Source organism: Urocampus carinirostris, chromosome 6, assembly GCF_059441175.1.
Source record: "Urocampus carinirostris isolate Australia breed hairy pipefish chromosome 6, RoL_Ucar_1.0, whole genome shotgun sequence".
In the NCBI taxonomy this organism is placed as follows: Eukaryota; Metazoa; Chordata; class Actinopteri; order Syngnathiformes; family Syngnathidae; genus Urocampus; species Urocampus carinirostris.
In genome coordinates, this window is record NC_142354.1 from 39,565,298 (window position 1) to 39,579,202 (window position 13,905).

General features: G+C 40.8%; 1 protein-coding gene and 1 pseudogene across 1 annotated transcript in view; one reads left to right on the plus strand and one right to left on the minus strand.

The window, feature by feature from the left end:
* The window catches only part of LOC148364777 (neuron navigator 1-like), a 66,539-nt gene extending 52,910 nt beyond the window's left edge, over positions 1-13,629 (minus strand). The window contains exons 1-3 of the mRNA XM_088338980.1: positions 12,775-13,629; positions 4,302-4,404; positions 1,179-1,520 (exon numbers count right to left, since the gene is read on the minus strand). Of these exons, the coding sequence (XP_088195106.1) occupies positions 1,179-1,520; positions 4,302-4,404; positions 12,775-13,483 (1,154 nt within the window). The 5' untranslated portion in view covers positions 13,484-13,629. The remainder of the gene's footprint in view (positions 1-1,178; positions 1,521-4,301; positions 4,405-12,774) is intronic.
* On the plus strand, positions 6,859-6,985 carry LOC148364778 (U2 spliceosomal RNA; annotated as a pseudogene).
* Positions 13,630-13,905: the final 276 nt, after the last annotated feature.

Here is a 13,905-nt window from a genome sequence, read left to right on the forward strand (position 1 = left end):
ATGCGGTATTTTGAAGTCGAACTAAGTTGAGTAAAGTTAGTAGAGTATGTCGAGAAACGGCTTCTTCGGCTCGGCTCATTAAAAGGAACCGGCTCTTTTGGATCCTAAACGGCTCTTCAGGTTGTTTTTGCTTCTTTAATCCCAACATGACCAAATATTAAGTAAAAGTATGCACAAAATGACTTAAAGCAAGGGGGAATAGAACAAAAAAGAAAAAAATACCAAAATGAAAAAGTAGTGAAAAGCTGAGAAAAAAAGAAGCAAAAGGAAGAGAAAAAAAGAAGGAAAATTTTTGAAAAAAAGCCTGAAAAAAAGAAAATGATGAAATGAAATGATCTGCATTTATATAGCGCTTTTCAAGTCAATGACTTCTCAAAGCGCTTTACATTGTGCTTCACATTTCCCAATAGCGGCCGTGATCTGTGCAGCCATGTAAGGCGCTAACCTGCTTATTGGGGGTATTGGGGGTTCAGTGTCTTACCCAAGGACACTTCGGCATGTAACACGGACAAGCCGGGATTCGAACTGGGATCCCTTAATCCTAAAATTATCGCTCTACCTCCTGAGCTACTGCCGCCCAAGAGAAGAGAAGAAATGTAGGAATAAAGTAAATAGAGAACCAAAAGAAAAAGTAACAGCTCGGAAAAAATGAACACTATGATATTTTTTTAAAAGAATTTAAAAAAGAAAGTAGAAAAAAACACCGAAAAAAGAAAAAAAAGTTTGTGTTGCATTCAAATAATTTCCAATTATATCAAGTGAATCTTGTGGCCAACATTGTACTTCCACTAAAAAATGTGATCAAGTACAGTTCTCTATCTTACAACCGACTCAATAAGCCCCCCAAAATGTTAATATTATGCGACAAAATATATCAGGAAATAAAATAAATGGATGTCTTGTGAAAGAATTGTAAGAACAAACCACGTTTGTAGGCCGTACAACCTTTGCAATAGTACATGAGTCAATTCATTCAAAAGAGAAAAATAATTTTGCATTGCCGGAAACTCAGCAAAATGTAACTTGATGTCAAGTTTTGGACATGTTTGATAATTAATTATCTTGCCACACTTGGGATTATGGTGGCTCACTGTTGTTTCAAGCGTTGCTCACCGACTTTGTGTGAACGCTCAGACCCGTGGAAAATTACAGGGAACATTGCTTACGACTCTCCTTACCCATTAGTGAGGTTATCATCGTCATCTGGGAGGCTCTTTCCTAGAATGTCGCTGTCGCTCAGGTAACCAGACTTGAGTTCGGCGTCATCCAGAATATCCAAATGTGAAGTCCCGCCCGGCCTACCCGAGCAGCGGGCCGGCATAGTCTGGGTGACGTATTGCGGGGGGTTCTTTGCACGCTGGTAACCCCCCGCCGCTGAGGAAGGGGCGTCGCCTGCTTGCAGGCGAGGGCTGGCCTGCCCTTGACGCCACGAAAGAGGTGAAGAGCGGTTGGACAGGCTGGACATACTGCGAGCGTTAGTTTCGTCGCTGTCGTAGCCCACGTTGCTGCTCTCCACACAGCTGGGGACACCCAGGAAAGTGCATTAGGCACATCTTTATTTCTGTATGTTGCACTCTAACCTGCACTGTCTTTGCAGCAATGAATTCATGCCTAGTGTAAAGTTTTTCACCTGGAAGTGGGTCATGGAGGGAAAGTAGTAGAAGTACTCTTGGCAAGAATGATAAGATCTTCTGTGTGTGTGTTTCCACGACCTTATTAGTACTAATGTTCCCTCCAAACTGCGTGTGTGCGCAATTGTGCACTACCCAGAGCTTTTCCGTGAACAAGAAAATATAGCCAGCTCACAAAAATCAGGGCTCGAAATTGCTAATTAAGAAGCGAATTAAGTCAGAGTTACAGTGCATGAAGGTAAAAAAACAAGGGTTCCCCTGACGTTGTGTTCTAAATGCAGTATTTTGAAGTCCAGGTCGAAGTAGAACAAAGTTGAGTAACGTCAGTAGAGTTTTTCGAGAACCGGCTTCTTTGGCTCGGCTCACTAAAAGGAACCGGCTCTTTCGGGTCCTAAACGGCTCCTCAGGTTGTTTTTGCTTCTTTCATCCCTATATGACCAAATATTATGTAAAATTATGCACAAAATGACTTAAAGGAAGGGGGAATAGAACAAAAAAGAAAAAAATAACAAAATGAAAAAGTAGTCAAAAGCTGAGAAAAAAAGAAACAAAAGGAAGAGAAAAAAGAAGGAAAGATTCAGAAAAAAGCCAGAAAAAAAGAAAAGAAAGAAACTAAGGAAAAAAAGTAAATAGAGAACAAAACGGAAAAAGTAACAGCTAGGAAAAAATAAACACAATGAGATTTGTTTAAAGGAATTTAAAAAAATAGAAAAAAAAAACTGGGAAAAGAAAAAAAGGTTTGTGTTGCATTCAAATGATTTCCAATTATACCAAGTCAATCTTGTTGCCAACATTGTACTTCCACTAAAAATGTGATTAAATACAGTTGTGTATCGTACTACTGTCAGGCGGGATGGAAGGAAAACTGAGATCACTTGCACTCGTTTCTTGGTTTTTATACGGGTGATTGTGACAACTACTAATGACTTAGTTGCCACACTTGGGATTGCTGTTGCTCACTGCTGTTTCAAGCGTTGCTCACCGACTTTGTGTGAATGCTCAGACCCGTGGAAAATTAGAGGGAACATTGCTTAGGACCATTTTCAGGATTTTTACCATCATTGTGGGGACCAGCAGTCCTTATTAGGCCTTATTATATGATATACTAGTTGAAGGGACACTGTATTGTCACATTACTGTATTGTGTATTGCAACTAAAAACAAGTCCTACAAAGCACCAGAAAGTTAACAAACAAAAGCGACTCAAAGTGTTTAAACCGCACAATATTTCTTCTCATGTTTTTGTCCAGCTTTTCACAAGGTATTTGTTTTTTGGGAATAATTTGGACAAATATGTAAGATCCCTCCAGGTGAGCCAAATGTTATGTAAAATAAATACACATTAGGTGACCTGCACGTATTTTAAAGAATGCATTTTTATATAATAGTTCATAATGTTTGCCTATTATTCAAATCAATGGTTTTTTTTTTCTAAGGAATGAAGTGTTTTGGGTTTTTTTTACCTCGAGGCAGCGCTAAATAATACGTGATGTCCCTTTAAGGTTTAATTTTGACTCTGGTTCAATGTAGGCAATCACTTTTAATGGTTGAGAACACTGTCCTGAAACATAGGGCAATGTTCTTGCAACTAGTGTGCCGTGAGACCGCAGGAAATTTCCAAGTTCATCTTTGCAAAAAAAGCATACCATTCTTGAGTATCTTAGCTTCATTCAAGTGATCAGCTGAGTAACTATAACATTCATACATAGAATTAGGTGGCAGCAGATTACTATGTGTTTTTGTTTTTACAGAGAATCTGCTCATGATGTGGTACAGGGGAATGTATTTTGATTGTTTAAGATGTTTATGATTGCACTGGGAAAAAAGAATTAGATAAAGTAAAAAATATTGTACATCATTTTCCCGATTTTAATTATTTCCTTATATAACCACAAAAAAAATTAGAACAAACAATAGTATTTTTTTCGTTCCACAGACGGATATTTTTTCTTATTTAAAGTGTTTTCGTCCAAAAAAAAGATAAAATAAGGAACAATTTAAAAACTATAATTCTATATAACAGCTTAAATATTAATCAAAGCGAATACGTCTATTACCTTCTGAGGCACAGGGATCACAAATGATGAGAATAACCTGCTATTGTCAATTTTGACACAATAATAATTTAAGATCAACAACAAAATTCATTTTTGATGGACAGTGTGCTTCAAGGTTTTTTTACTGAAAAAAAAAGTGTGCCCAAGGCTAAAAAATGGTTAGGTATTATGTCAATGGATTTTTTTAACTAGAATAGAAAAAAAATATTGATTGTGCACGTGTGCCTCTGCATGTGTATGGTTGAGTATGCTATTTATTGCATAACAATAGACACCTCAATAAAAATTGCAATGGTGACAGCCATGGGAGTATTTTTATTTCTTATAGTTGGGTAATTCATCAGGAGAGGTGCTACATTGACCTACTTTATTTCTGACAAAATATATCTGTGGTACCTGTCAAAGGCTATAAAGGGGAAAAACAATTTTTATTGCTCGAAAACATTAACTGAAGAAGTTGGTAGTTAATCAGCACTTTTTTTTACAAATTATAACGTTCTGACAGATCGGATATAGAATAATTACAAGTTTGTGCTTTTTGCCGTTAATAATAGCAGAATGGTGTCTGCTTAGCTCATACTACAGAGAGAATAATATTTTTTTTTGTGCTCACCTGTGGCTGTGTTGAGTACTACGAAGAGTCGACATGGTATCTTCCAAATTCTGGCGAAGGTCGAGGACATTTTGTACCGTGCGCTTTCTCTGAGACTCTGGATCTGTGGATAAATTAAAAAAAGAAAATAATGCTCATCAGGTTTTCCACTTCTTTTGAAATTCCTGAACGCCAAACTTAGGTAAGGGCCTCTGCCTAGCCCCACTTCCATTGCTTTTTGCAGCTCAGATGGATGGACTCATGTTTCTTGGTGTTTGGGTGGGCATTTCTGTTCTAGAAGCAGGCCTGTTCTTACTTTCACCACTTTCATGCTACACTAACAAATAAAAAAAATAAAAAAACATGGGGACACATTTGACATCATTCTCCAACCCTGATAGACAGACAGACAGACAGACAGACAGACAGACAGACAGACAGACAGACAGACAGACAGACAGACAGACAGACAGACAGACAGACAGACAGACAGACAGATAGATAGATAGATAGATAGATAGATAGATAGATAGATAGATAGATAGATAGATAGATAGATAGATAGATAGATAGATAGATAGATAGATGGATAGTTGGACTGTAATATACAAATGTGGGGGTGTGGTTTAATGTGGACTTTTACTCCCCCGGGTGGAGTTAAAGAGCCTCATGGCATGAGGAAAAAATGATCTCCTCAACAGGACCAAGATGGGATCCTGGCGTTACTCACACTGAATGCCGTCTCTGCACTGCTCATACCAATGTTTCTCCGATGAGCATACTGTTGTCACAGGTCAATATTGATATCAGTATTGTGTCTTCTTCTGAGGCCATTTCTAGCCCCTGCACCCACACGCGGTGTCACATTCAAATCCCCCTTCTTTATTTCCATGAGTTTGTTTAGCATTTTCTCAATCTTCTCAGTATTTTTCTCCACTTTGTAATGCATCATATCAAAACGTTCTTGGCTCTTTTCAAATCCATCTTTTATAAATGAAGTCGATGTTGTCTGCTTTTCTTGTTTGACATATTTAGCTAATGTAGGTTCGTAAGAAAGAAGAAAAAAACAGGAGCAACAGAAGAAAAAATCCAAATGCGATAAAATAGGGTGAAGAGGAGACAAAAAAATTCCAGACGAGTCTGAGAAGCATTTGTCCTTGTTAAACTCCGGAAGGAGAAAAGACTTCAGAAGAATATTTAAGTTATTTAATCGTTCATCTGACTTTAGCACAGTAAATAAATTAATAAAATAAAAAATTACACAAATTGTAATCATTCTATTCCCCCTTCCTTTAAGTCATTTTGTGCATAATTTTACATAATATTTGGTCATATAGGGATGAAAGAAGCAAAAACAACCTGAAGAGCCGTTTAGGACCCGAAAGAGCCGGTTCCTTTTAGTGACCCGAGCCGAAGAAGCCGGTTCTCAAAAAACTTTAAAGACTCACACACGCAGTTTAGAGGGAACATTGCGCTGGATAGATTTTCTTGTGCGCTGAGAATGTGCAAACACTGCTTAGGAGGGGTACTTTAATAAGTATAGTAGTGCAGTTAAATCTTACCTGTCAAAATGTCTATTTGCTGGCCTCAGAGACTGGGCCCTCATGTATTATTTGAAAACATGCGTACAAATCGTGGCATTTGAAATGCATGTATGTATATAATTGTGGATTCATGGGAGTACGGAAGCAAGTTTAGTCTATTGTATTCTTTATATAGTCAAACTCAGGCTGGAACTAAAATTAGTCATATGGCAGGGTACAATTAGCTCCACCGCAGGTTGCAGCAGGAAACTGACAGCTTAAATCTTTCTTTTGAAACTTAGTCCTGCAGTGAGCATATTCCTAAAACTAAAGACTTCTCCCTCAGTTTTTTCCACAGCACACTAGGATGGCCTCTTTTGTAAGTCAGGCAGCCAGTTTGTCCCTTCCCGATTGATGCTAGACCATTTTTGCTCATAAGATCCGAACTGGTGTTCAAGGACCCCCAAAAGCTACAAAAGATTTATTACCGTAAATTCCGGACTATATGCCGCTCGAGTGTTGCTACCATTAACTGCCCTGTCAAAGCTATATTATTATTATTAAAGCTTTGAAAACTCTCTCGGTGTACCGTCTTTCTTTGTAAATATGTGTAACCCATGTATAATATGTATTTGCAACTTTATATTTTTGTAATGTATTTATTTGTATTTATTTTAGACACTTATTCTAATATGTTTTGCACGGGTGAACGAAAAATGAGGGGCGGAACAAACACAGGGTGCCGAGTTTAAGTGGGGACCGCTAAAGGTGAGGGACTGACAAGGAAAGAAGAGGGGGTAAAAAGTTAGTTAAAGAAAAAGGAGGTGCGTGAGTAAATGTGTTCATCTGATATATTTTTCCCACCCTTAACTTTGGAAATATACACTTTTTTCCTTGGATTACTTTCAACGGGACCTGGACTCTGCAGGTCTGCATCAAACCTTAAGTACCGGATATCATTTTCCGTTCATTTTGCCGGCTGTGATTTTTGGACTGTGGACTTTAATGAAGGACATTGGATGTGAATTGTGCTTCTCAGAGAAGTATGATGACACCTCGCTGAACTGTGGAATTTAGTCACTATCTTTGATTTTTGCATTTCGGAGATGGAATATGAGCTTGCTCTGTCCACTCCACGCATCGGCCCGGTATTGCAGTACCTCCGGGAACGGTGCATTCGCAATGATCGCAGCAAGGCTTTAGGTCTAGGACCTTAGCTTGGCCTTTTGGCTGAGAGTAAGTGTCCCGGCTCCTAGGCTTTGTAGCGTATTATGAACTGACCGATAACAGATAATGGATAATGAATAACGAAGATAGATCAATAACCCTTAAAAACCCCAAACCCCCACATTTAGTTTCAATCGCGGAACTTGAAGTCGGGTTTGGGTTAATTTTGTATTTGTGTTACATGTTTAAATGTGGGCGCGTGCGGCTTATATACAAGTGCGGCTTGTGTATGTACAAAATCGGTTTTCCTCCTAAAATGTGGTGGGTGCGGCTTATAATCAGGTGCGCTCTATAGTCCGGAATTTACGGTATCTTGTTTTGCTAAGGGCTTGAATAAAAACAACAACAACAATTCAACATCCAAAGTCAAATTGTAATCTGAAACCTATAATTATAAGTAACTAACTACATGCTCCCTTTCAACTGTAAACACTGTTATTGTTTTAGGATACTGTATTTATTGTATTTCTTATAGTCCAAATGTAGAATATTTGACTACTAGATGGCATTGTGTTGTTTAGTACAAGTGATACACAGCAGAGCGTGCCGGCAGGATGGCAGAAGAACATAGCGCCAATCCAAGATGGGATTCAAATTTCTCGACCAATGTTTTTTTTTTTTCATAAATATTAACACTGGTATTGATAGTATTTAATTTTCCCCAGTTTTCAAATAAATCTTTTATTTTTACTGGATGAAAGTTGTTTTGTACCTCTACATCACAGGTGTCAAACAGGTGGCCCGCGGGCCAGATCTGGCCCGCTAAGGGATTGAATCCGGCCCGTGAGGCGACACTCAGAGAAGCGCAAGTGAAAAACGAGCTGCAGGTTGAAATATGTCCACTTGATGTTGCCAAAGCCAGGTTCCTCTCACAAAGATGCTGTACTTGTATTTAACTATCTCTCTCCCTCCCCCTCTTTTCCACCCCTTTTCTCCCACTCTATGTCTCTTTCACTCTCTGTGTCTCTTTTTTTCTCTTCCTTTGTTGCTCTTTGTCTCTTTCTCTATGTCTTTTTAACTTCATTTGCTCTAACTTCCTTTTTTCCTTTTCTCTTTCTCGCTTCCTACCCTTCGCGCTCTTTTCTCTTTTCTCTCCTTCTGTTTTTTTATTTCTCTTTGGATTTCTTTCTTCCTCTCCCTTTCTTTTCCCCCTCTCTCGTGACTTTTTATCTTTTGTTTCTCACGCTCTCTCCCTCTCTCTCTTTCTTTGTCCCGCCCTCTCTCCTTTTCCTTCCCACTTTCTTTATCTCTCTTTTTCTTCCTCTTTGATCTACTAGTCCGGCCCCCGACAAAATGTTTGTTCTATCGTGTGGCCCACGAGTTCAAATGAGTTTGTCACCCCTGCTCTACATGGTACTCAATATTACACAATGTCCCTTTAAGCCGGGTTGTAAATGAAGTTAACTCATTTAAAACCCCAAAATAATTATGAATGAGACCCAAAGTGACACAATTAATAATAAAAGCTTTAATGACTATCAGTTTAAACAATGAGTGCACAATCAGGTATCACAGTCCTCTAATAAAGTAACAAATAAAACCTATTAGTAAAGTGGATTTATTGACCCAGTCAACATAAAAAATGTGTTGTCTGAACAAAATAATGACACAACCATTACTGGCATTAAGTTTGCAACCAGCCAAGAAGAAGATCAGAGCAAAGACTTCAAATGGATCATATCAAAAGGCGGGGGTCTTACAATTCGTATAAAAGACAGAAGAGATGACTTTTCTCATGATGTAGTTGTGTAAGGTACAGAGAAAGACTGACATCGGTAAGTATTGAGAGAAACAAGATTTCTTACAGAAACCCGCGTATTTTGGATAAAACATGTGCAGCAGGGGTGTCAAACTCATTTTAACTCGGGGGCCACACGATAGAACAGACATTCTGTCGGGGGCCGGACTAGTACATTAAAGAGAAAGAAAAAAGAATGAAAGTAAGAGAGGGAGAGAAAAAGAGAGAGGGCGGGACAAAGAAAGAGAAAAGAGAGAGAGGGAGAGAGTGGGAGAAACAAAAGATAAAAAGTCCTGAGATAGGGGGAAAAGAAAGGGAGAGGAAGAAAGAAATCCAAAGAGAAATAGAAAGACAGAAGGAGAGAAAAGAAAGCGCAAAGGGTAGGAAGAGAGAAAGAGAAAAGAGAGAAAAAGAAAAAAGGAATTTATTGCAAAATAAGTTAAAAAGACAGAGAGAGAGAAAGAGCAACAAATGAAGAGAAAAAGAGAGACACAGAGTGTGAAAGAGACAGAGAGTGGGAAAAATGGGTGGAAAAGAGAGAGAGAGAGAAATAAATACAAGTACAGTGTCTTTGTTCGAGGCCCCTGGCTTTGGCAACATCAACATATTTCAACCTGCAGCTTGTTTTTCTCTTGCGCTTCTTTTAGTGTTGTGTCACGGGCCGGATTCAATCCCTTAGCAGGCCTGATCCGGCCCACGGGCCGCCTGATTGACACCTGTGATGTCCAGTATACCCTCTTCAAAAGGAGTTTTGTGAGCTAGAGCTAAAATGCAAGTCAAAATGGCCTACGAGGAGTATTTGCAACTATCAAACAGTTTTTGCTTTTTTGGTTGGCAGCTCCAGAATCTGCGTTATAGTCACAGTCCTTGGCATGGTTATACAGCGTTAGAAAACATATTCACGGTGCCTTTTCATCAAAATGCCAAAAAGTCAAATATTTGATCCCGTTCCTTCAACACCACTGACTTGCAATCCCGTCTTCTTTCTCTTGGCATAAGTCGAGAGGGATATTGCGACATTTGCACAACTCTTGCATGACCGATCACATATCATTACGATGAAATGTTAGGTCAGCCCGCACGCACCCCTACCATGCGGCCTTCCGTGTCTCGTTTTTATGTCAGTACCGATAAAACTGTATCCATTTTATGTGGATGTGACTCATTTGGTCTAATGACATGATATCGGTATCACTGTCGTTTTGATTTACTCCATTACATTTAATACACTGCCCTGTTCATTGAGCATGATGTCAAAAAACAACTGGAACTCTCAATAAACACTGATGAAACCATTTTTTGGGCAGTTGCATCAATTAAAAATACTCAAATTTTCAGAACTAAATAGTAATAATATCGTCTCACAAACGGTGACGCAGGTCATTGCCCAAGTCTGGCTCATCGAAAAACTATGGTGACCAGATGATGAGGGTGCTATATCTGAGTCAGATCAGGAGGCTACTCCTTCTACAGGTAACTATGGAAATCAGTTCTGTTTCATGTGGGGGAGCAAAACCCTACCCAAATAAATGGGTTGGAAAGGGATATCTTGCCTAAGACACACCACAAGAAGTGGTGCCCGTACGACCCAAGTAGTTAAGGGATCCTTATATCCTATGGACATGGGTTTATTCGAGGAATCAACTCCCTGCCCTGAAGAATTCTCGTGCCGGCGTGATGAGGGGGCCTATGGTGGAAGAAGAGCCGGAGCTAGCTAAGCGGCTAGCGGCGTTATAAGTCTTCGGTACCATCCGCAATCATGGTAAATGTGAACTCACTACCAAATAAGACCAACGAGTGCTGGTGGAAAACATCGAAGCGCACAGGGAGCGCACTTGTTTTGTTTTGCGTAAACGTGGCTCACGTTTAGCACCCCGGACGCTAACGTGTAGCCACGCGGAGCTACCCGGAGCTATCCGGCTTCAGCGCCGCTATACAGAGACACGAAAGCCTACGGGAATCGGAGAGGAAACGGATTCGCTAACACGAGGTGGTGTATCCCTGGACACAAAGAAAAAGATTTCCATCTGCCGCAGGGATGTCCAACTTTTGGACTGGCGTGTGACGTCATCCACTCCGCTACAAGCACCCTGTTAATAAACAACAGGGTAGACTGCTGGAAGTGTGAATTTTCCTACGGGGATGAATAAAGTATCTATCTATCTATCTATCTATCTATCTTATACGTGAACCATGAACATCATATAAAGTACAGTAAGATAACTATACCTTTTTTTACTAAGTTTTTAAAAATTGGGCAAAAAAAAACCTTTAGCGAGTCACAGTGCCTGTGATGTATACTTCTTAGTAAGCAACAAACACTATATATCTATCTACCTTGGTCATATCCCTCAAGAGGGGTGACCGACAGCAAGACACACACATACAATAACAAAGAAATTACAAGGGAAATAAATAGCAAAAAAACACACAAAAATGTTTGGACCATGGCCAACCCAATTGCCCAAACAAGTTGGGCACCTCGGCACCCAAGTTGGTCATGCTTTCGTCCCTCCAGATGCAACAAACACGCCAGAAAGAACCACTCACGGGCTAACAAGGCATGTATAATATGTTAAATCAGCACTAGATACATTAATTACGAACCAACTAGGAACAAACGCGAATCAATGACACGGCTAATCATGTTCTACAGAACCTTGTTGACCATATATTATATTCCCAATACTCAACAGGGCATCGTGAGTCATAACATCTTCCCTTATTAATGCTTCTAAATAAGGTCATTGGAATATTTGAAACTGCTCTCACAAAAATGGGGTCCAATTCCTACAACCACAAGCATATTGCCAAATAAAGACCTCCCTGAGAGTGTCAATCCAATTTCAGCATTAGAAGCATGCTGAAGAACAAAAGACCGCCATATCGACGATCATTCACATCCACATAGAGGAAAAAATGACCTCTATATTTACAAAGACAAACCATCAACACTCTGCCACTTGCACAAAGGGTGTACAGTACTGTAAACCATCTGTTAGCACCCTAAGACATGAATGGAACCATGAGGAGGCTAAATGTGTGTCTGCGCCTGTACTCTCTATGTCACACTGGTCCATAGATTTTTCATTTGCTTTAGGGAGCAGCAAACAGGGGGTTTTGACGGACGAGATCAGGCTGCTACTATTCATCATCATCGCAACTGAGACCTATTGTGCTCTTTGGTTTCCCCTTGCAATTATGTTGTAATCTGGAAAACGCATTTTAAACAATTACAGTCACTCGCTGAGGGAGGGAAAGAAAACAATGCAGCATAGCACAAGACCACAGAACCATTCTGAGTCAGATCCATTTGTTTGAAAATATGAGACTTTTCAAAGAAATATGTGACATTGCTGCAACGTGAATGTAAGCGGTGAGGGTTGCTTTTTGTGGGCATGTATCAAGTAGTGCCTGTTAAGGGGTGTGTGCTCCGGGGGATTTGTTGAGTGGTATGAAGCCCTCCAAATCTCCTATCTGTCCTTTCTTTAATCTATAAACAACATTCATGGGTCAGTGGTGGACAGTACGTTTTATTGGTCTGTGAGAGGGAACTGTTGTAAGCTATGTTATCCACTACACTACCAATCGTTAATGGCTAACCTTTCTATCAATTTTACTCACCAAACAAACTATAGCTGATACCAGCTAATTGACTAATTCTAACCTGGTCAACTGGGCTGACTGTGAACCCTCAATTCTGCTGGAGAATCTCACAGCTATCTCTGGGCTGCGACAAGCTGATACTACTCAATTCAGGAACCAAAATGATAAGGTTGAGCCCAGCTGCAAGACATTTGGCTGTCAATAAAAACTGGACTGCACCCTGTTTTGTTCTGGGTCCTTCCAAAATGACTGAACCCTATCATTACACAAATCCCTTAAAAACTAAAAAACTACAGTTGTCAGTTGAATAAACCTGCAACAACTTTTATCACAGTTATAATTCAAAAGTCAGCTACAGTAACTTACTTCCTCAGTATTTCCTTGACCCTGCTGAACTTACCTAAGATTTGGCTGAAAAGCAACTGCTCCAGGTCACCAAGCACTGTGACCACAAGCTCAGGGTCCACCTTCAGAAATGGTTTGTCCCCACCTTCTTCTCCCTGGCCCTTGGAGCTAGAATCTTCTCGAGGTCCAGGTTTCTTGGCAGCAGCCTTGGCCTTGCTGGAGAGGATTTCGTCATCAGATCTTCCATCCTCTGGGGCCTTGCTAAGGGGTTTGACTTCAGCATAGGGAGCACGAGGGATCCGGCTTTGTTTGCCAGAAACGGAAGGAGCTGCCAGAGGGGCAAAGGGCTTGGGTTTTCCTTGGAAGAGGGAGTGTTCAGATTTGGAGAGGTTGCGAGAAAGCGTGGCACCACCAGCTGGCACCTTTACTGTCGGTTTGACCGCCTTCCTCGAACCGGCTATCCCGGCTTTTCCCATGTCATCGCACCACTTAGGCTCGTATAGATGTAACTTCTTCTCAGCGTCGGTGAGCACGGCCAGGTTTGTCATAGACCGCTGCTTACGGAGGCTGGAAGAAACTGGCAACCTGCCCTCTGAACTACCTGCCCGGTAAACCTTGAGTTCGCCTCGCTGGGTACTCTGAGGCACACCAGATTTAGGCCTCTTGGCCCCAAAGCCGAGTCCTTTGCCATCTGCTTGGTTGTATGCTTTTGAGCTATCCATCTTCAAATCTCCTTCCCTGCCTTTCGCGCTACTCCCATGCATTGCTCCTGCATGGGAGCAGATCGATGAGCATCAGGGAGAAAAATGAGCGTCCACTGCAACCTTCTCCCTGGCACAAAGAAATCCTGCATGGAAAAAAGGCTTCCTCTTGAAGCAATCCTGCAACGTCCTCGTTCCTTCCTTTTTTCCTTCGCTCCCTGCTCTTTCGTCCCGCTGCAGCTGTTGCAGCGCAGCCCAGGCGTTCCCTTCCCTAACGTCCTGCTTTTCCACCCCCCTTTCTTTTTTCACCCATTCACAACACACCTCCCTCCCAACACACCACTCCTGCACCGAGAGTGTGCAGCAACAGAATGACAGCAGTGGCAGACGCAGCAACCCTCCCTTATCCTCTCCTTCAGCTTCCTCCTCCCTCTCTTACTTTGTTCACACTCGCCTCCTCTTCGCCTCTCCATTGCTTTTTGTGT